The sequence below is a fragment of the Vicia villosa genome, unplaced genomic scaffold (genome assembly GCF_029867415.1).
Source record: "Vicia villosa cultivar HV-30 ecotype Madison, WI unplaced genomic scaffold, Vvil1.0 ctg.000857F_1_1, whole genome shotgun sequence".
Lineage (NCBI taxonomy): Eukaryota > Viridiplantae > Streptophyta > Magnoliopsida > Fabales > Fabaceae > Vicia > Vicia villosa.
This window is the reverse complement of record NW_026705386.1, coordinates 348,426-372,216: the sequence shown is the minus strand read 5'-3', so window position 1 is coordinate 372,216 and position 23,791 is coordinate 348,426. Positions and strand designations below refer to the sequence as shown.

At 31.0% G+C, this 23,791-nt stretch overlaps 5 protein-coding genes and 1 long non-coding RNA gene across 6 annotated transcripts; 4 read left to right on the top strand and 2 right to left on the bottom strand.

The window, feature by feature from the left end:
* Positions 1-1,700, top strand: LOC131631705 (putative FBD-associated F-box protein At3g50710). Its single transcript, XM_058902471.1, has 3 exons — positions 1-717; positions 1,177-1,335; positions 1,425-1,700. The coding sequence occupies exons 1-3, from the start codon at positions 1-3 to the stop codon at positions 1,698-1,700; spliced, it is 1,152 nt and encodes a 383-aa protein (XP_058758454.1).
* A 2,485-nt stretch (positions 1,701-4,185) lies between these two features.
* On the bottom strand, positions 4,186-5,265 carry LOC131631704 (protein SEMI-ROLLED LEAF 2-like). The gene is made up of 4 exons (XM_058902470.1): positions 5,130-5,265; positions 4,753-4,827; positions 4,518-4,633; positions 4,186-4,354 (listed from the first exon to the last, which is right to left on the bottom strand). The coding sequence occupies exons 1-4, from the start codon at positions 5,262-5,264 to the stop codon at positions 4,186-4,188; spliced, it is 495 nt and encodes a 164-aa protein (XP_058758453.1). The 5' UTR covers position 5,265.
* Positions 5,266-5,594: 329 nt separating this feature from the next.
* LOC131631703 (calmodulin-binding transcription activator 6-like) lies at positions 5,595-6,400 on the top strand. Its single transcript, XM_058902469.1, has 3 exons — positions 5,595-5,651; positions 5,760-5,878; positions 6,013-6,400. Exons 1-3 carry the CDS (start codon positions 5,595-5,597, stop codon positions 6,347-6,349), a joined length of 513 nt encoding a protein of 170 aa, XP_058758452.1. The 3' UTR covers positions 6,350-6,400.
* Positions 6,401-7,375: 975 nt separating this feature from the next.
* Positions 7,376-9,008, bottom strand: LOC131631671 (F-box/FBD/LRR-repeat protein At5g56420-like). Its single transcript, XM_058902441.1, has 2 exons — positions 8,033-9,008; positions 7,376-7,953 (listed from the first exon to the last, which is right to left on the bottom strand). The coding sequence occupies exon 1, from the start codon at positions 8,930-8,932 to the stop codon at positions 8,141-8,143; it is 792 nt and encodes a 263-aa protein (XP_058758424.1). The 5' UTR covers positions 8,933-9,008; the 3' UTR covers positions 7,376-7,953; positions 8,033-8,140.
* A 975-nt stretch (positions 9,009-9,983) lies between these two features.
* On the top strand, positions 9,984-12,298 carry LOC131631702 (putative FBD-associated F-box protein At3g50710). The gene is made up of 4 exons (XM_058902468.1): positions 9,984-10,720; positions 11,078-11,236; positions 11,325-11,520; positions 12,150-12,298. Exons 1-4 carry the CDS (start codon positions 9,995-9,997, stop codon positions 12,296-12,298), a joined length of 1,230 nt encoding a protein of 409 aa, XP_058758451.1. The 5' UTR covers positions 9,984-9,994.
* A 700-nt stretch (positions 12,299-12,998) lies between these two features.
* Positions 12,999-14,357, top strand: LOC131631712 (uncharacterized). Its single transcript, XR_009292789.1, has 5 exons — positions 12,999-13,366; positions 13,468-13,513; positions 13,608-13,722; positions 13,832-13,899; positions 14,127-14,357. It is a non-coding gene; the product is annotated as an uncharacterized LOC131631712 (long non-coding RNA).
* The last annotated feature ends 9,434 nt before the right edge of the window (positions 14,358-23,791 follow it).

The following is a 23,791-nucleotide window of genomic DNA, read 5'->3' as shown; positions in this document are numbered from 1 at the left end:
ATGGAGAATGCAGCACCCATTGATTGGATCAGCAATTTACCGGATGAGTTACTTCTTCACATCCTCTCTTTACTTCCAACCAAACTTGCTTTCTCCACCACCGTTCTCTCCAAGAGATGGACTCCACTCAGCAAACTACTCACGGCTCTCCACTTCCACGACGAATCCCTTCATGACAAAGATGCCTTCGTTCACTTCCGTAGCTTCCTTGACTCAGTCATGCTCTCCATAAAACTTATCAAAACACTTCACCTCAAATGTGAGTCTATCCATTGGCAGCAACATGGCCGTTTCAACAATTTGATCCAAACTGCCAAACGCCATCCTCTGGAGAATCTCTACCTATATTTTACTTTATTTAATATGAACAACAGAATCACCTTGCCACCAACTACTTTCACCTTTCCAAAGCTTGTGGTTCTCAAAGTGAAGAATTTCGGTTTGCAGGGTGATATCTCCGTGGATCTTCCATCGCTTAAGACCCTTCATTTAGATGTTATTTACTTGAAAAATCATGAGAATTTCAAAAAGTTTATTTATGGGTGTCCCATTTTGGAAGATTTGAATATCACTCACGTCTATTATATCACGCAAGATGAGAGTTCCAAGGTCAATACAGGAGAATTTAAATCCTTACAGAAGTTGATCAGAGCCGACATCTGTGAATCTGATGTTCCCTTCACAGCAATTTATAATGTACAGATTTTAAAACTTTGGGTAAGTTATAGATTTTATATGAAATTTTAAGGAATCACAGTCATGGTTTTAAATTCCTGGCGCGTGAATGTGGATGTCTTGCGGGTGTTGCAATTACAGTCATTGTGATTGCTATGCATATTGCGGCTGTATATTTATTTGAAAATGTTTGAAATACATACTGAAAAACAATTGACGTTAAGATTTTTTCTTACATCATAAGTAAATTAATTTTCAGATTTTGAAATTTTGAGTTTTGATAAAAATATTTAAAGAAAAGTGGACAAAGGTGTTTGATGTGCAGCTTCGCATGATTTTAGCAGTAATTGCGGTCCGATATGGTTGCGAAGACTATCGCACCAATAATATTGAGAGCAGAGTACAATTGGCGTCTGATGATGAGAATCAAACATATATGAAGCTGTCACATTGGGCAGTTGACATTAAATTTCATTTTGATATTATATAAAATTATTGTAGGTGAATAGAAAGCTTCCTGAGCAAGTGATTATTCCCAATAACAGAAGCTTTCAAAACTTAATCCACCTTGAACTGTTTGCAATCGCCTCAGAATACTGTGAAGATCTGATGGGCCTGCTCCAGAATTGCCCCAAACTTCAAAGTCTCACTATTGCTGTGGTTATTTTCTGTTTTGTCTTGTTTATGTTCCTTCTTTTTTTTCCTTTTGGTGTTGTTTCACAAATCTTATTTTGTTATATGTTTTGCAGTTGCGAGACCAAGATTTATTCAAAAACTGGAAATACCCAATTACGGTTCCTAATTGTATTTCTTCTCACCTCCGATCATGTACTTTAAGGTTTGACGCCTTCGAAGTTGACCTTCGATTAGCAACGTATATTTTAAAATATGCACCACTTTTAGAAGTCCTGAAATTCACCATGTTTGATGCATTACAACTCCGAGGTGCTTTAGAAGAATTAATCTCGTGTCCAAGAATTTCTTCAAAGTGTAATATTAATATTTCAATTGGTTTTGGTTACTAGAATGTTGGGCATAATTCCTCAATTTTTTTTAACCCTTATCTTTTTCAAGTTTATAATGTCCATTGCAAACTATATTATAATCTAACTTGAGGGTGAATGGCCATTGCAAACTATATTTTAGCTTTTTACTGGTGATTAAGAATTTACTTTGATTTTCAACATTGTGATCAAACAATTGTTGAAGAGGAAGGCTAACAGAAATGTGTCATAACATTCATGTCATGTGTGAGTAATAAAGAACTGTTATTAGTAAAGGTATTTAAATAGATTCATATGTTTTATTCAAAAAGACTTATTTAAAATTTAATTTCTTTTTTAATTGGATTCAAAGGTGGTTGTAATATTGAAGAAGAGAGAAAAATTTATTTTTAATTTTTTAATTAATACTAAAATTGTGATTCGTTGTGTAAAATCAAGTATTAAGTTTGTGTCTATGTAAATATTTTTCTTTATCATGTCTAATATAGCTTGTAGCTAGCCTGGGCTGACGTTGATGCAGGTACGCGAAGAAATTGACTCAAAATAAAAAATCCCAAAATGTTGTTTCTGGGCATAACATGGTCGTGTCACCTGCCACGGGCTTCCCGTGTTGTTCCTAGAATGGGTGGGGTGGGGGGGGGGGGGGGGGGGGGGGGGGGTAAGAAGGGCGCAGTCTAACACAGCTCATATCGCCTGACACGGCCTGCAAGATAGGATTGTAAGAAATCTCTAGAGTTGGGATCTCCTCAATTCTACTACAGGATAATAAGGAATTGCCTTGAAGGGATTTCCTCGGTCAACTTCATGCAAGATAGTAATGAACTTCCATGAGTGAAGCTTCTCCAGTTTTCCTTGAGGGTACCAGATGAGAAATACCAAAATATCGGTATACAACAGTGGTACCATCTATAGTCTCTTGATGTTCTACAAGGAAATAAGGACATTACGTTATACAGTCATGGCTACGGCGATATATATATATATATATATATATATATATATATATATATATATATATATATATATATATATATATATATATATATGACGTATCATATGAGAATGACATTTTTATGTGAGAATATGAGAATGAATCTGAACCATTAGATTTTAAAATAAATGGTGGATATTAAGTGTCAATATTTTTTTCTCTTTCCTCAATATTTATTTTAATTATGAAAGAGAGAGAAAAAAAATTCACACTTAATCTCCACCATTTATTTTAAAATCTAATGGTTTAGAATCATTCTCACATTCTCATATAAATTACTCATTCTCACTATGCCATAAAAGACCTATGACAGTGCTTTTTTGGGGCTTTAAAAGCGCTGCTGTAGGTGGCGCTGCTATAGGTTTTAGCAGAGCTTTTGGTTTAGGCAAAAGCGCTGGCGTAGGTAGGCCTAAGGCATCGCTTTTTCTTAAAAAGCGCTTTTACATATTGACATAAGGCAGCGTTTTTTCTTAAAAAGTGCTTTCATATATAGGCCTAAGGCAGCGCTTTTTCTAAAAAAACACTTTCGTTGGTGTTTTTAGTAAACCTATTATTTTTATAATTTCTAATATTTTGACATATCTCAAATTCTCACTAATATTTTTGAGAAGTACATTTATTATATTAAACAAATATAAATTTAAATAAAATACATTTAATATGAAACATTTTATGAATTAGTATTGCATATATTTATTATCAAAATACAAATAAAACATCACTAATTTTATAAATGCTCTAGAAGCTAAGTTTACAATCAAATTCTCAAAACACAAAATAATATATATATATATATATATATATATATATATATATATATATATATATATATATATATATATATATATATATATATATATATATATATATATATACTAATTTGCTGTCAAAGAAAACTAGTTCTCTCCAGCCGAACGTGACTCCTCAATGGCCATAATTGACTTTCCAACAATGCACAAATCAACTTCTAATTTATCTTCAATTGTCCAAAAATATTGTTATTCTGGATATTCTGTTGAATTTCAAGTCAACAGTCCTATTATATATTTGCTGTACAACTCGCAACTTAAGGCTTTGCGATTTGGATCTTGACATAGGTTCAGCTTAGATGCATATGTACAATAAAAAGATCTAAATTCAGTAATGAACCAAACCTGCCAAGAAAAAAAAGGTAGTTAAACAAACAATGCACCTTTAGAAGAGTTTGAAACAATTATGAAGTCACGACCATGAAAGTTTACATGAAAATAAACATTGGAAAGTAATAATAAGCACGTAGTGAACTGAAACATATGTTTTAGTAAACATACAAAATCAGAACTGAAACATATGCATATTTTCTTCACCAATTTCTAAATGTTGTGAGTGTAAGTAGAACCTACCTGTTCATTCATTGTGTCAGTAGCATGAAAGTGCATGCAAAAACGATATCAGTTAATTCGTTGTTGCAGTAGTACACAGCGACTTGTTCCCAAGTACACAATCAAAGTATATTGTTATGTAATAGAATTACTTTCATGAAGAAGCCACATAAGCAATAAGCCAAATATTTTGGACTGTATTATTCACCTGACAGTAGATGAACCTTGTTAAGGATTGGCAACCAAGTGTCTGAACAGTCTCATTCTTGGAATAGTCCAAGAGCTCCGAAATTACATTAAGCACATCAACAGCAAAATATGTTCTGCATTTATGCACAACATAAATGAAAAGTTTTAAGACGAATCAAATATAAATTCTGTGTTGGAGATCAATATAATAAATGAGTTGAAGAAAAGGATTCATAATAGATAAAATTCCGCCAACAAAATATGGAAAGATGGAATAATCGATCATGAGAAACTTACATTTTCACCTTACAAATGGAAAGAAACTTAATGAAAGATTCTGCTACAATCTTGACTAGCTTGATGTCCTCGGATCTCAGTTCATTGTAGCATCGTTCTTCAAGATATTTTGCTATCTATCAGAAAGAGCAGAAACAGTGAACCTCAGAAATAAACAGATTAAGCTAATTCAAGCATATCCTATCTTCCTCGTCATCTTTGAATGAAATTAAAAAAACTACTCATGCATAAATACCTTGGGAATCCGAAAAGGGTTTTTCGCAGCATATTCACATAATTTGATAATTTTCCTTTCATTTGGAAGCTCATCCTGAAGAGTGTTGTTAAACATGAAAATCAGTGTTCTACTTCGTGAACAAATGGATAATAAAGTGATAATATACTATCATATAATTGAATAAAATGATTCACCAACATGTGAAAAATGAAAATTACTGTAATAATTGCCAACATTTCATATGAAAGACATGTCTAGTGTCGACGCACGTGGTTACATTCAGCTACTCTCATTTTTCAAATTATTATCAGTGTCGATTTGTCTATCCAGTATTCATCTATGTATATGTTCTCCAAAGGTAAAACTCGAAAAAGAAAGTGTTATAAGACACGAACCGGGGATTTAGGGAAGATATCAGCAAGCAATTTTATGTAACGTTTGACAGTCTGTCTTGATCTTGACCTCAAAGCAGGACAACAAACACACATACTTCCACAAGCTGGGAAGATCTTCCTTGAGATGATCCCCATTTTCTGCAATTCCGAAAATCAAAATGTTGTTTCATTAATTACGTTGAATAAAAGAAAGGTTCCAAACTTTCACTCTCGATTACGTGTGAAAATCGCAAAGAAGAAAATTATTGAAAGTGATAGATCATACTATCATAGATGTAATTATAAAAGAAGAAAAGTTTCAATATATATCAGAAAATTTTGTCACTAGTGTTCAATGACATTGTTTCATTAATTTTGCTTAATTTTTTTCTTGGATGTCTTACGGTGAAGCTTATGAATTTTAATTTGATGTTTGCTTTTATTGGAGGTGTGTTTTGTTATTTTGTTATTGTTCTTCGCACGTCTATGAATTCACAACAACAGAGAATTGAGACTGTTGTTGATGGTACTGTCTCTGATCATGTTGCCATAGAAATCAATCGCCCCGCCCTTGTTTTTACGATTGGTACAAAGTTCCTTTATCTTGCTTTAAATCATTGTAGTCCATTGTGATAAGGGTTGCACCCCTAGTGCGATTTCTTCAATCATTTGCTTATTGGAAAAAAAAATGTTGCCATAGAAATAGATGGTGTGGAAACAAGAGATGATCATGACAATCACCACCAAGAATTACCCTCGTTGTGCAAAAGGTAAGTTTCTGATCATGGCACTAAAAATGTATGTGTTTTAGTTATGAAATAATGTATACTTAGATGATTAAATAAAATGCATGAAAGAAATACATTATGATACTAATTATGATTCTACATGTTTATCATTTTAGGCATTTAGTTACTTCAGTTCAAGACGAGGTGCATCCAAGGAAGAGTTTAGCTGCATATATGGAATTAGTTGATGCTGCGCAACGTATAAGAGCTGCATTTAGAGCACAAACAGAAAAAGAAATAAAGGAATTTAAATTTTTCAATCAAGATAATGAATCACGTAAGAGAGTTGCTGCAATCAAGATTCAACATGCCTTTCATAAGTACAAAGCAAGGAAGATGGCTGATGCTGCTACTCGCATCCAGCGTACCTTCCGTGCAAAGAAGATTCGCAAAAATCAACAAACTGTTAAATTTGTGTTCAGTCAGAAATCTCAATTATGTAACTCTGAGTAACATAGTTAACCATAGTTGGATAGTTTGATTAAAAACTGTTAAACTTGTATTTTTTTTAATTGGTGTTTTATGTTTAGTTTAGGTAAAAAGTGTTCGTCTTGTTTTCACTAAAACCTTAAATTCACTATCTTCTTCATAATGTTAGATCATTAATCCTCAGGCCAAAGTTCCAAATCCAAGAATTCTCGAACCACATTCCCATATCAATCACTTTGGAAGTAGGCAAGTGAGAACGAAGGAAAACATTTGGAAACTGCAATTGTAACTGTACAGACCCCAACCATTTATGCTTCCAAAAGTTGATGCTTATACCATTCCCTTATTTGCACGAGATAGATTTGGAAAACCAGTTTTGATCTTCTTCTGCAGCCAGTCCTATTGCTCTATCATCCTTCCACCATAAATAATCTTTTTTACCATTGTCTTAAGTTGATGTGTCGAGCATTTTGGCTTGAACATCATCATATCTTTCATAATGCTTCATGCCTAACCCTCATTCTTTCTTTGCCTTGCAAGCATTTGACCAACTAACCCAATTGGACCAACTGACCCTACTCTTCTCTCCCACTCCACCCCAAAAAAAATGCACAATGCAACTTCACAATTTCTTGAATAATTGTTTTACGAACTTTATATAAGGAAAAATAGTATATTGAAATGTTAGTTAGAACCACATTCAACATAATCACTCTTCGGCTTTCCAATAAGGGTCCAAAATGTCCCTTATACTTGGGTTGACCCCCACCGATATTACAAGAAACATATAGGGGATTGAGCAATGCCACATGATAAGAAACCCTAAGCCGCTCAGCTTAGAGTTTCTTCAAACGTGTATCAGCTATGAAGGTTATAGGATAAATGTGCCGATGTCGCAAGACCAAATAAGTAAATGGGACAGAGACAAATCAGTTAAGTTGAATAGGGATACAAAATTCAAAGAAGTATTCAATTCTAGAAAAAGAAAGTACAATATAAGGTAGTTGGTTAAGAATAGTTCAACATCAAAAAAATTCGAAGAGAGGAGATTATTCAACTTCAAAGAAAGGATAATAGTTGCAGCAACATGTGTGAAAACAATTAGAATATCACAATCAAACAACTCTGACAATAGGAGGATAACTTCTAATACAAGACATGGAATATTCTCACTTTCAATGCATCAGAGCAAAATAAAACTGTCTTAAAAGCATCAGAACAGAATCGATTTCAAGCAACAATGGTTGTCTTCCCTAGAATTCCACCATACAAAAAAAATCACCAAACCATCAAATTTACTTGTTGCATAATAGGTACTAATGAGAAACGATAATGATAATTCTAGTAGACTACATAAATTCAAATGAAAGTTCACATCCCCGCGACATCCTTAGACAGGAAGATAATTCTTCAATAACTTGATGCTTTTGCATTCCATTTGAGGAGCTAGTAGTAACATTGATCGTCATATCTTGTAAAATCCTCGCATTCTGCAAAATATACCTTGAAAATCGAAGATCATTCTCCGAGCCATCAAAATTTAAAATAGTACATGATCTAAGGTGAGACGAAACACATTCAAGATCCAATATTGGGCAGTCCCAATCCTTGGATAAGCCGGTATTCCACTGTCAAAGGATCAAAAACAACATTGGTTAAAATATATAGGAAAAAAATAACAAGCAAAAAAAAAACTAGTCCACAAACCTTTCTAATGAAAAGAATTTGAAGCTTAGGACAATGCCGGAGCAATTCTACTACACCATCCCAACCATGAAAGAATCCATAAAACCATAACTCAACATGAATTAAGTTTCAAAACACCGGAATGCCTTTGAAGATCTCTTCAACATTCATCTCCAAAGATGGCTCCTGTGCCCTGATCATGCGCAAATACTCGACATTACAAATCGAATTAAACGGAACATCGATTGAACCAACCTCAGCTCTAACCAATTTAGACAAGAACAATGATTTAAACTCTCCATCTTCATTATTCTCCTCGCGTCTTATAAAGCTAGGATAACAAGTATGCAGATCTTGTAGATTAGGACAAGCATTAAGAACTCTTTTGATATCATTCTGATTTTCAAAACGGACAAATTTCAAATGTAGGGTTTTGAGAGATGGAAGATCAACATATAAAGTTGCAGCTTCAACTTCTACTTTCTCAAGTTTCAGAACAACAAGTGTTCTAGAGGTGAAGATGGTTGGATTCAACGTCTCGTTATTCATTCTGAGATTGAATTCCTCCACACGACGTCGTTTTGCAGCTTCTACCCATGCGTGGAAGCTTTTTCCATCAGCATAATAAATTGCAGAACGAAACTTGAGACGAAAGGTTTTGAGGAATTGGTTTGAGACGGAGGGAGAGAGCATGAGTTTATCGATAAAGCGATGGAAGAGAGTAAAGTGATCGAAGGTGTCGCAATCATGATCGTTGAAGGAGAGAACGGTGAGTGAGTAGCAGAGTGGGGCCCACCGCTTGGAAAGGAGGGTGGTAGTGAAAGCTTGTTTGATTGGGAGAAAGGAGAGAATGTGGCATAGAATTTCGTTGGATAAATCGCTGATTCTATCTACGGTTGTTGTGTCCTCCGACTGTGACATTTTTTTGGGAGGAAGACGGCGGTGAAGGGTTTGGGAAAGCGTTGTGCCCTCGGGCTGAACAGAAGTGGTGGTACTATTTGTGATATTCTCTTTTTGGTTATATTGTTCTATGATTTTTTTTTATAATGATATTTTTCAAAATACTTTTTACTTTAATATTTTAACGTACTATCGTCTTCGTGTTTATGTAAATGCATTTTTGAAAATATATATATATTTTTTTTTAAAATTAGTTTTTTCGTATGGAAGCTTTAAACAAAGTGAAAATTGGGATTTTCTCAAGTAATTAGGAAAATCCTAAATTTCATTATAAAATCTGAAGTTACCAATTAATTGAAAAAATTTTAAATTAATTTATCAGTTAATTGAAAAACTTCAAATTAATTAAATTCATAAAAATATTAATAAATCATAGATATTATATAATATATATTTTATATAGTATATTAATAGTTAATATTAAAACGAGAGTTATCGATTGTAATAATATAAATAAATAAATAGATTAAACCGAATTAATAAATATTATTATAAAAATAGTTATCATTTAATAAAGTTTTAAGTCACATATCATATTAATAAAAAGATAATTATGTATAAAAATATATACATGCAGTTCGATTTGAATTTGTTTTGAAAAATCAATTTGAGATTTGATCCTAACTAGCGATTTTCACAAAATAACATTCAAACACATCCAATAAATTTTAATATTTTTTGCAGTTTTTAATTTTTTTGAATCGATTTGAAATTTTTATTTGAATTAGTTTGAAAATATATACTCTATAATTGACTATGAAAAAAAAATTTACACGTGTACTATCCCTTTTCTTTATGAATTTTATAAATATTTATTTAATCTAGTATACTTAATTTGTGTAAAAAAAAAACTTGTATACTTATTTACAAAATTACAAATGTAAATTTAATATAATATTACTCTAACTAGGTTTAACCACAAAGCAATGGCTTTCCTTTCTACTTTTCAGATTGCCGTCAAATATATAATATTACCAAATTGTTATGTGATTTTTTTCACTGAGCACAATCTCAATCCCTCTAATGGAGAATGCAGCACCCATTGACTGGATCAGCAATTTACCGGATGAATTACTCTGTTACATTCTCTCCTTACTCCCAACCAAACTTGCTTTCTCCACCACCGTTCTCTCCAAGAGGTGGACCCCACTCAGCAAATTACTCACGGCTCTCTACTTCAACGACGAATCCGTTAAAGACAAAGACGCCTTCCTCCGTTTCTGTAGTTTCGTCAATACAGCCACGGTCTCTGCAGAACTTATCAAAACGTTTCACCTCAATTGTGATTCTAGCCATTGGCAGCTAGATGGCCGTTCGGACAACATCAACAACTGGATCCAAACTGCCAAACGCCATCCTTTGGAGAATCTCCACCTCCATTCTAGTATAGGTTATTTGAACGAGACAATCACATTGCCACCAACTATTTTCACCTTTTCAAAGCTTGTGGTTCTCAAAGTGAAGACTTTCTGTTTGGATGGTGATATCTCTGTCGATCTTCCATCGCTTAAGACCCTTCATTTGAATGATGTTTATTTCAAAAATCATGAGAATTTCAAAAAGTTTATTCATGGGTGTCCCATTTTGGAAGATTTGAATATTACTCACGTTTGTTATATCACGCAAGATAAGAGTTCTACCATGAATACAGGAGATTTTAAATCCTTATCCAAGTTGATCAGAGCCAATATCCTTGACTCTGATGTTCCCGTTACAGCAGTTTATAATGTCCAGATTTTAAAACTCTGGGTAAGTTATAGATCTTATATGAAATTATAAGGAATCACAGTCATGGTTTTAAATTCCTGGCGCATGAATGTGAATGTGTTGCGGGCGGGCCGGGTGTTGCAATTACCGTCATGTTAAGATTTTTTATTACATCACAAGTAAATTAATTTTCAGAATTTCAAAATTTTGAGTTTTGATAAAAATATTTAATTACAACCACATTGCACTCCCTCTCAATATTGTTGATGCAATAGTCTTTAAAACCACATTGGACCGCAATTACTAGTAAAATCATGATGAGAATCAAACATGCATGAAGCTGTCACATTGGGCAGTTGACATTAAATTTCATTTTGATATTATATGAAATTATTGTAGGTGGATAGAAAGCTTCCTGAGCAAGTGATTATTCCCAATAACAGAAGGTTTCAAAACTTAATCCACCTTGAACTGTTTACAATCGCCTCAGAATACTGTGAAGATCTGATGGGCCTGCTCCAGAATTGCCCCAAACTTCAAAGTCTCACTATTGCTGTGGTTATTTTCTGTTTTGTCTTGTGTATGTTCCTTCTTTTTTTCCTTTTGGTGTTGTTTCACAAATCTTATTTTGTTATATGCTTTGCAGTTGCTAGACAAAGATTTATTCAAAAACTGGAAATATCCAATTACGGTTCCTAATTGTATTTCTTCTCACCTCCGATCATGTACTTTAAGGTTTGACGCCTTTGAAGTTGACCTTCGATTAGCAACGTATATTTTAAAATATGCGCCACTTTTAGAGGTCCTGAAATTCACCATGTTTGATGCATTACAACTCCGAGGTGCTTTAGAAGAATTAATCTCGTGTCCAAGAATTTCTTCTAAGTGTAATATTAATATTTCAATTGGTTTTGGTTATTAGAATGGTGGGGCATATTTCCTCAACTTTTTTTAACCCTTATCTTTTTAAGTTTATAATGTCCATTGCAAACTATATTAATAATCTAACTTGAGGGTGAATCGCCATTGCAAACTATGTTTTAGCTTTGGGTTAATAGTAGTTCACCCCCTATAATATTAGCGAATTTTGCTTTTTCCCCTCCCTACTTTTTGGCAACGGTTTTTTCGAAAAAACCGTTGCCAAAACCTGCCTTTGGCAACAGTAGGGGGTAAACCAAAACACGTTCATATTACAGGGGGTAAACTACTATTAACCCTTTAGCTTTTTACTGGTGATGAATTTACTTTGATTTTCAACATTGTGATCAAACACTTGTTGTGGAGAACTGTTATTAGTAAAGGTGTTTTAATTGCGATTTATTGTTGATGTTTATGATGAAAATGTGACAACCTATATTTACTATCAATAATATTACTATGATTTTTTATTATTATTCGACGGAGTAAATTGGGGTGTTACATTCTCCCTCGAAACCACATGTTGAATAAACTCACGAAGTTCTTGCTGCAGAAAACCAGAACCGGCGGTGCTGTCTTGGAAGAGCACTACTGCGTTCCACTCCCAGCCAACACTGGAGTGAGAACCCAGCTGCTGCAACTGAGATAGAATCGTCACGTGAAATGGCGAAAAGCTCAGGGAACACTTGCATCAGCGACTGATTACCGGCCCAGCAGCTGTACCAGAAAGGGATTGTGATTTTACATCTTGGTAACATTGAATTTTCAAAAAGAGAAGAAATTAACTTATCAATACGTAATGACGGGAAATAATTAGTATTAACTTATCAATACGTAATGACGGAAAATAATTAGTTTCATCTACAAACCGCGACTGACTTTTTCATATAGACTTTTAAATGTTTAATTTTTGGGACAAAATTTTTAATACATTAAATAATATTAAAAAAATTATTGTTATTTTAAAAACTAAATTAATTAATGTTATTATTGTTATGGAAAAAGGAATCATTTTTAATTCATATTTTTAGTAATATTTATTTTCTCAACACTTTTGAAAATCTAAAACTTAAAATTAATTTATGAATGAATCAAAAATAAAATATTAATCACGATTTAGACAACCTTTAGAGATTTTCAACTCTTCAATTTTTTCTATATATAAAAAGAAAAGAAAAATTAAATCTTGATCATTTTATACCATAGAGTAATTACTTTTTTTTTTAATTTATCACTATCTATCATATAAGAAAAGTCTACCATTTGGGTCTTTCTTAGGCTATCCACATCAGCAACTCTTCTCTCAATTTTCCACGTCACTTTTCTCAATTTTATTCTTCAATTCTTTCTTCAATTTATTCTTCAATTCTTTCACGTTAAACTTCCAGCGGTTACGTCCCCTCATTGTCTCCACGGTTACGAAACTGATTTATCATTCAGCAACGACTTCCAATCTTCTTCTTCTACAGCGGTTTCGCAAAAACCGTTTCTCTTTCAAATGCTATTCTCTCCCTTTTCCCATTATCAATCGCATCGCTTCATAAACCCTTATCCATAATTTGTTTCTGTTTCTGTTTCTCACTCGAATCTTTTCTCTCCATATTCCATTCAATTGCATAAGGTGAAAAACAAACCATGGAGCACGGTTGCGACATCAGATTCACAAACAACAATTTGCGGATCCGTCAACAAGCTTCCATTCGCACACTGATTGCTGATCGGTTTTGCTTGAATGGGAAAATAGAGGGAAACAATGTTGGAATTTTGAAGGTGAGATTAATTTAGGTATGAATTGGTTCGTTGATTTATTGTTTTTCTTATTTGATTGTGTTTGTGTTTTTGTTATGGTGCTATCCCTTTTTTTTTTGCAGAGTAACTGTGGATAATTCTTCCAGTAGAACAACCAATTTGATAAAGGTTTGAAATTTAAACATTATAAGGTCTTAATCTTTGTTAATTTCAGAAGGGTCATTTTGGTTTACCGATTATTTTGATGTGAATTGTGTGGTAGGTTGATAGTACTAATAAGCGTGGAAGTTTGTTGGAAGTTGTTCAAGTTCTTACTGATAAGAATCTCATTGTTAGAAGAGCGTATATTTCATCTGATGGAGAATGGTTTATAGATGGTATAATATAATCTTTACAATAATTCTTGATTTCTCATCTATTAATTGGTTAATCACCATTGATTTTTTTATTAAAAATGTGTTTTTTTTTTCTGTTGATGATTTTCAGTTTTTCATGTTACCGATCAAAATGGGAAAAAGTGTCTTCAAGAAGATGTTGCTGACAGAATTCAACAGGTAATAGATATGTGTGTAATACTAATTTGATATTAGTTTTTGGTTTAGCTTCTGTTTAATTTTCATTCAAGCTGTGCTCTGTGTTGCAACTCTAGAAGGATTTGGGTTTTTAGTAATAATAATTGATATTAACTATTTACCAAACTAATTCTTTTCACTCTGTATTGAGTTGTTTATAATCACGATTGTTATTTGTTGATGATGTTGTTGTCGTTGATGATTGGTAGGAAATGGCGACTCCAGTTGAGCTTCCAAACAGGATAAGAGCGGAAGGGAATCATTATTATTCCATGTGCAACACCCGAAGGACTTGGATGTGCAGTTCCTCCAATTATGGCTCTTCTTTTATACTTGATGTAAGCTCTTTTGGTTAAAGTTTTTGTTGTTTATTGTTTCTTTTCTTTCATGGATCAATCCACATCAAGGCTCATTTTGATTTCTAATCTCCCAGTTTTCAATTATAAGGGTTCTCAAAGGTAAATATAAATACTTAAGGTATACACATTCTTTACTAAAATTCTTTACTTAAGGTGAATGAGTTCCCTAAATAATCAGTATTGCCAAATGCTTCTGATGGTCACACTATAATTCCAGATGAGGATGTTTTTGTTGCTAATTCAACTTCAATTCCAAATGATATTCTTAAGCAGATCTGTCTTAATTTTCAGGCTTTTCAAATGTCAATCATGGGGCTGTGATTCAAATCTAACTGTAGTACGTTTTTTTGTTTTCAATTGTTTTCAGGATTTTTAAACATCAATCCATTGGTTCCAGATTTTAACAACAGTTACAGTAATTGATGAGTTTAACATACTCATTCATTTACCAATACTCAAATATATAGGTGAGTTGGTTCCTGATTACCTGCCGCATGTGCCAGATTTGCATATGATAGTACAACAAACTAACAGTAAAGGAGATACAGAACGCGTTTGAGAATCGTGTTGATGCACTTAGAACTTTGCGGGAGCTTAAATTGCTTCGATATCTTCATCATAAGAATGTTATTGCTTTAAAGGATATTATGATGCCTGTTCACAGGAGTAGTTTTAAGGAAGTTTATCTTTTGTATCAAACAGCCAGTGGCAGCAGATTTGCCGCCCTTTCTGAATTTTTTATAAGTTGTGCTACTGATGCTGTTGCGATTGCTTCTTTCTCTACTGATGCAATTTTGTTCCCGTTTTTGTTTATTGTTGATGTCTCTTTTCTATTGCTTGAGTGTTTTGGTTTGCATGTTTTCAGCTATGGTGGACACTTTCAGACTTGGTGGACACTTTCATTATGTGGGACAAGGAATAAAAAATTTCAGTAAAGAGTGAAACGGAGACACGTAATTCTTTTCCAACTGCTTTAAAACCAAGGGTAAGGGTAAGAACTTAGAACTATACACGCTCCATCTCATTTTATGTGATTTTTGGTTGATTTGGTTTTCAACACATTATGATGTATCATGTGTTGCAGGTATCGAATATCCTAATAGAACCTACTTCAAGAAGCAATGTAGTTTCTAACAATCATGCAGCAATGACCGGACTAGGTTCTTCCACTAATAGCAGTAAGAGAATTTCATCGTCACGAGGTCCATCTCCAGTTACTTCAAGATCTTCGACTCCATCTGGAAGGTCGTGCGTTCTCAGTGGCAGATTTGAATAGCAGGAATTGTATTTTGAAATCTTGAGAAAGAGTGCAAAATCTATTTCTTTTTTCCTGTTTTTTCGTTTATGAATAGAATGTCTGTTAACACATTAGTTGGTTTCTGTGGCTTAATAATGCTTAGGCTGTTGGAATTGAGGACCAGAGAGCTTTTATATGTCCTGCTAGGAAATCTGTTGTAGACTTTTTGCAAGAAGTAGCTTTATAACATTTCTACAGTCTACGTGAGTATGACATAGGAATAAGATTTGACTATTAAGCATTGGTTGTATTGAAAATGTTACAGGTGAAGATCAAAATTGTGATATGATCAATTTTGATTCATCTAAAAGATCAAAATTGTGATATGATCAATTTTGATTCATCTAAAAGGCAAGTGATTTATGGGCTCTTATTATTTTAATAATTATTAAATTAAGATAATTTTATATATTTTTAGGAGATTTTAATTTTGGAAACAGTTTATGTAAACATTCAATGTAAAGATTTTTACATCATTGTTAATTATGAATCATCAAATAATTATAATATTTAATTTAAATATATTTAAATGGTTCGTGAATGGTCAATTTAAATAATAATAAAAAATTGAATAGAAAACTTTATAATTTTTGTAACAGAATAATTTATAGTATATTTATAAAATAAAAAATATTATATTGAAATTGATTTAAAATAATTGACTATTGAATTAAATTTATATTGGATTGATTTGATCGCATTTGGGTCTTATATTTTATGCGATAGAATGGTTGAACCATGAAATAACATTACAACAGTGTAATTAGGAACATTGATTAAAAAATTAATTTAAATATAACTTATGTTACTTTATGACATAACAATAGAAATAAATTCTCAACTTTAGATTCTTAATATTATTAATTTATTCTTAAAATATAAAAAATTTAATAGATACATTTTAATAAACTATTTATATTTTAAAATATCAATAAATAATATAAATATAATAAATTTATTTATTGATACTTACTTTTTTCAATTATGTAAAATAAATTAATTGATGTATTTAAAGTAATCTTTATTTTAAAATAATAGTTTTTTTAATAAAAATATTAAAAGTAATAATTTATTTTATAATATTATTACCAATAGAGAATTAGTTGCATTTTTTTGTAGATCATGGTAGAACTTGCATTTTTTAGTTGCATGAGTTTGATTCTATTTGATATTATTTTCCAACTTGCATTTTTAATTAATTTTTATAAATTAAATGAATAATAAGATATAATTATTTAAATATTTATTATTAAAAATTTTCATATAATAAAAATCACATTATTTTTCTAAAACGATATATTTAAAAATAATCTTTTATAAAAAAAATTCAAATAACATTAAATTTAAATAATATTTTAAGTTTAAAAAAAAATAGAACAAAATAATGAAATATTAAGATAACTTTATATATTTTTAAGAGATTTTAATTTTGGAAACATTTTATGTAAACATTCATTGTAAAGATTTTTACATCATTGTTAATTATGAATCATCAAATAATTACAATATTTAATTTAAATATATTTAAATGGTTCTTGAATGGTCAATCTAAATAATAATAAAAAATTGAATAGGAAATTTTATAATTTTTGTAACAGAATAATTTATAGTATATTTATAAAATAAAAAAAATATTATATTGAAATTGATTAAAAATAATCAAGTTGACGATTGGGTTAAATTTATATTGGATTGATTTGATCTCATATGGGTCTTATATTTTATGCGATGGAATGGTTGAACCATGAAATAACATTACAATAGTGTAATTTGGAACATTGATTAAAAAATTAATTTAAATATAACTGATATTACTTTATGACATAAGAGTACAAACAAATTCTCAACTTTACATTCTTAATATTATTAATTTATTCTTAAAATATAAAAATTTTAATAGATACATTTTAACAAACTATTTATGTTCTAAAATATCAATAAATAATATAAATATAATAAATTTATTTATTGATACTTACTTTTTTTAAATTATGTAAAATAAATTAATTGATGTATTTAAAGTAATTTTTATTTTAAAATAATAGTTTTTTTAATAAAAATATTAAAATTAATAATTTATTTAATAACGTTAAATAACTTTTTTATTTTTAACATGCATCACATAACTCTTATTGTCTATATTTTATTAGATAATAATTATTAGCGGAAACACAGAGTTATCGATAAAATATTGAATATTAAAGAGAACACGAAGTTACTGATAATTTTTTTAAATATTAACAGAAATATTAAGTTACTGATAAATTTTTTGAACATTAACGAGAACAAATTTGAAATATTAACGAGAATACGAAGTTATTGACAAAATATTGAAATGATAAATATTAATGGGAACATGAAATTACTGATCAAAATATTGAATATTAACGGGAACAAATTTAGAATATTAACAACAATACGCAATTACTGATCAAAATAATGAATATTGACGGGAACAAGGAGTTAGTGATCAAAATAATAAATATTAACGGGAACATGAAGTTACCGAATAAAATATTGATTATTAATGAGAACATGAATTACTGATCAAAATATTGAATATTAACGGGAACATGAAGTTACTGAATGAAATATTGATTATTAACGGGAACAAATTTTGAATATTAACGGGAACACGAAGTTACTGATCAAGATAATAAATATATTAACGGGAACATAGAGTTATTGACAAAATATTGAATATTAAAGAGAACACAAAGTTACTGATAATTTTTTTAAATATTAGCAGAAGCATTAAGTTACTGATAAATTTTATGAACATTAACGAGAACAAATTTGGAATATTAACGACAACACGAAGTTATTAATCAAAATAATGAATATTAACAGGAACAAGGAGTTACTGATGAAAATGATAAATATTAATGGGAACATGAAATTACTGATCAAAATATTGAATATTAACGGGAACAAATTTGGAATATTAACAGCAATACGCAATTACTGATCAAAATAATGAATATTAGCGGGAACATGAATTTACTGATCAAAACATTAAATATTAACGGGAACATGAAGTTACCGAACAAAATATTGAATATTAATGAAAACATGAATTACTGATCAAAATATTGAATATTAACGGGAACATGAAGTTACTGATTGAAATATTGATTATTAACGGGAACAAATTTTGAATATTAACGGGAACACGAAGTTATTGATCAAGATAATAATTATAAATATATTAATGGGAACATGGAGTTATTGACAAAATATTGAATATTAAAGAGAACACGAAGTTACTGATAATTTTTTTAAATATTAGCATAAATATTAAGTTACTGATAAATTTTTTGAACATTAACGAGAACAAATTTGGAATATTAACGAGAACCCGAAGTTATTGATCAAAATAATGAATATTAACGGGAACAAGGAGTTACTAATGAAAATAATAAATATTAACGGGAACATGAAGTTACTGGTCAAAATATTGAATATTAACGGAAATAAATTTGGAATATTAACAGGAATACGCAATTACTGATCAAAATAATGAATATTAGCGAGAACATGAAGTTACTGATCAAAATATTAAATATTAAAGAGAACATGAAGTTACTGATCAAAATATTAAATATTAAAGAGAACATGAAGTTACCGAATAAAATATTAAATATTAACGAGAACATGAAGTTACTGATTGAAATATTGAATATTAAGGAGAAAATAATGTTTATTAATCAATATATCTCAAACTTTGGCCCAACCTATTGAAAAGAAATTTCTATATTTTACACATTTGTTTTTAGAACATTTACTTCTACAATAATATCTATATTGAACAAAATAACATTTTCCCTATCATCTTTTATTTTCCTCAACCACAATGCGCGAAAACGACGGGTACCCGTGCGAACGCACGGATAAGACACTAGTTTTTTATAATAATTGATACATTTGTATTCGGAAAAAAAATTATGGGACAACTATTTATTGTTGATAAATATTTTTAAAATAGAGTGAGAACGATCAACAAAACTTAGGCAAAGGATAAATAAATAATTTAATTAAGGTGAAGATTAGTTAAACGACACGGTTTGGAGCATAAAAATGTTGGTTTGGAAGTGGTCTTTTTGTGGCAAAATTACCCATCCCAATTATTCATTCTATGAGTTTTGTAAAAATCCTATTTCTTTTCTCTCATAGTGTAATTGGTGGATAATTTTTCTTTTTATCGGGTGTTTGCCCATTTTATCGTGTAAAAAAGTTGGAGAACCCTTAGTTCTCCCTTTAAGCAATTCCTTGCTTACACAAAAAAAAAATACAGTAGTGTTTATACGGTAAAAGTTCCATTATTACCTAAAATTGATGTTTATTCTTAAATTAAAAATTTAAAAGAATATTACCTAATAATAACCTCTGATTATGTATTATATAATTTTTTTTTTGTAATCAAGAAATATATTGAAAGGGATCAAAAGATCCAAGCAAGATTACAAGAGGAGGGGGGCTAGAAAGAAACCCAACAAAAAGAATATTACTCACTAAATAGAACCTAAGATAAGTATAGCAAAGGGTTTTTGCTAAACTCATAAAAGTTACAATTACGTTGATTAATTTTCCCTATAAAAGACCACCTCCATAACAATGCTTTGCATCCCCAAACGACATCTCTAGCGTTCCAACCATAGCTTTTGAAGATGATATCATTCCTACAAAGCCAAATGCTCCACGCAATAGCCAACTAAATACTACCCGCCTTACTACTCTTAATATTCAACCTTTGACAAGCGCCTCTCCACCTACAAAATATTTCTTTGAAGTCATGAATCACTTGGAATTCCAAACCCAACCAATCGGACATATCTTTCCAAACATCCACCATTTTACGACAAAGCAAAAGCAAATGATTCGATGATTCGGGAACTTCTTCACAAAAAACACAATTAAGACTAGAAGAGGAGTGAATGATTCCTCTAGTAAAAAGGGAGTCCTTTGTAGGAATTCTATTAAGTAAACATCTTCAACCAAAAGCTCTCACTTTAAGAGGCACTTCCACCTTCCAAATAGAAGAAAAAGAATAATCGTAACGATTAGGCGGACCAAAATTAACATACCTCTCGCATGAGGCCGAGTAGCAAGACGCCACCGAAAAGCAATCGTCGGGGGACGGCCGCCACTGGACCGAATCAGCCGCGTTTTCGGTCGGGCAGCGCTGAGCCAGAACCTGCTGCAACTTCGAGCTGTTCGCTGCAGTTTCCGGAGTGGCTGCCAGCTGCATTCCGAGGTCGCTCCAATGCCAACATTCGTTACTCTAACCTCCCATGCTAGCAACGGACACATCCTGCAATAAAGAACCTTTGAACAGATCTGGAAATTGGTCCTTAAGAGAGCCTCCTTCATTCCAATGAGAATGCCAAAAGGATGTATAAAAACCATTTCCCACACTAAACAAACAGCACTTCGCGAAAAAGTCCTCCGAGAATTTTTTTTCCAACGCGCATATATCCGACCACCACGCCGAGCAAGATTTACTATTATGCAAACTACCTCCTCTCCTATTAATAATTGCTTTAATTAGAGTTATTTTTTATAATTAATGTAATGATTTTAAATTTATACGTCTTATTAATATACTTTTTACAACTCATTATAACTTATTTAACTACTATTTTATTGTTAATATATAATGATATTGTATAATTGAATTTAATTATAGTATATTTATAAATATTCTAGTCTATATTCATTAATAAAGAATATTTATGTATTTAGTTTTAAAAAAAATATAACATATGACTTATAATTACAAATACTATAACAAATATATTTTTGATCCAAATTTTTAATTCAAATATTTGTATAAATGGTGTTATTTTTATAAATGGAAACAAGTTTATTATTGATTCAAATATTTTCATATATAATGGCAAAATAAAAATAGTATTTTATACGAGAAAATTTTAGATGTATGCTATTCTAAAATCTATTATTGATCTAAATATTTTTATACAAAAAGTTAGTATTTATGATCCAAATCTTTTTTATTCAAAAATTGCATACAGGAAAACATATATTCTTGATCTAAATTTTTTATATACGAAAATTGACTATTGATCCAGATATTTTTGTAAATGATACCTAAACAAAAATAATATTTGTATATGGGAAAAATCTATTATTGATTTAAATATTTTTATATACGAAAATATCTATTATTGATTTAAGTTTTTTTTAAATAAATATATTATGTAAACAAATGCGCGTATCAGACCAGAACTCATGTGTACACACCGATTTCTTAGTATGTTGATGAAAATAATGAGTGAAAGAAGTAATATTTTCAAAAAATAATCGAGATTGAAAATAATGAGTGAAAAAAATAATATTTTCACACTAAGGCTACTCTCCTAAAAGCTGTTACAGCCTCTTTCCTCGCTTTGGTTCTAAAATCTGACAACCCTCAAGCATTAGGAGATTATAGACATAGCTGCCAGGTGGGGGTTCTGTATAAAATTCTTGCCAGAATTCTTGCCTTAAGATTAAAGAGAATGATCAGTATTATGGGCTCTGCATTCATCCCATGACGCCAAACTCGAGATGGAGTTCTTGTGATAAACGAATTAATAGATCTTGCAACAAGGGAGAAAAGGAGTGGTATGTTCCTTAAACTGGATTTTGAGAAGACATATGATTGTGTTAGTTGGGGGGAATATATGAGATACATGCTTAAGAGAGTTGTATTTGGCACAAAATGGTTAAGTTGGATGGAAGCTTGTGTATTCAGCAGCAGTATGTCAGTTCTCGTGAACAGAAGTTCCACACTGCCAAAAAAATGCAATTAACAGCGTGATTTTTACGTCACAAACAGTAATTAACGAAATAATTAGCACTGGTGGCAACTTTGTTGCCACATGAATATCACGTTACAACTTTGCCACATAAATTTAATGTTGCAACTCTTTGAATTTCATGACACAAAGTTCTGTTGTTATTATCTGGGACACAACATGCGTTGATTGAGTTGTGACTTGAATTTCAATTCAGTAATTTATCACGTCCTTTTCCTTCTTTTAAGGAGTGTATTTTTAGGGGATAAATGTCAATTTGAACCATTTTAATAGTTTTTTTTCATTGTTATGTTCTAAAAAAACGTTATGTTTTTATTATAGGTCAAGTTCTATTTTATTTGTATTTAAATTTTATTGCTTTAGCTATTTCAGGTCATTAATTGATTTTTCATCTCTGAAATAGTATCTATCACGCTATCCTTTGTAACATTATAGAGAATCCATGCTACATGGAAATGCTATTTGGGATTAACAATGTAGCATAGGATTATTTTATCATACTAATGATCATGAGAAACAATTTTTATTATCAATTAATGTTTTATTACATTGCACATGAAAGAAATTTAAGAATTACTACTTTTTTTTCGCCGGACAAGCTTGAGAAGCTGCATCAGTCATTTGTTTCTCAGAAATGCCAGCGTTGCACATGTTTGCAAAAACCATTGTGTATTTCATTCCATAATCTGATAAGACACCACAGCCTTGCTCATAAGTTTTTATCTGCAAAAAATACAGAGTTAACAATCATTTATACAAGTCAGCATTGCTAATAAAATGCACACATATAGAAATCACTTAGTAATATTTTTCTTACCATCATTTTAAGACAACTGGTTTCAGCACCAGGTAAAGGAGTAGAAGTCAACATAGTAGAACTAGTCTCTTTTCCAAACAAATGATTCAATATGCGATATACACTGTTGTCAGCATGCTTCCTATCAGCAATTTCATCTTCTAACTCTATTTGTGCTTTTAACTTTTTTTCAGAACCTGCTGGTGCATTTTCCCACTGAAAATATTCGTAACATGTGTCTTTTTAGTAGTGGAATAAATTTCATAAAACGGATTTAGAGAAACCTGGTCCTAGTAAAATATCAAAATTAGAATAAACCTTAAGCTTCAGATAAAGTAACGTAGCATCATCTTGGCTGACAGAAACCCACTTTTCTTCAAAATTTTGATGGTTAACAACATTTGACAGGACAAGCATAACACTCATCACTATTAGTGCCGTAGCAACACAAAAGCTATCATAAATGGTTAAAATTAACATATTAGAAATAATAATATTAATACTAATAATAATAATAATACTAACAAGTAACTTCACAAACATTCTGTTAAGAATTTGGCTTTAGGATTGAGCTAAACCTAATACCACCATGGTTTTAAAATCA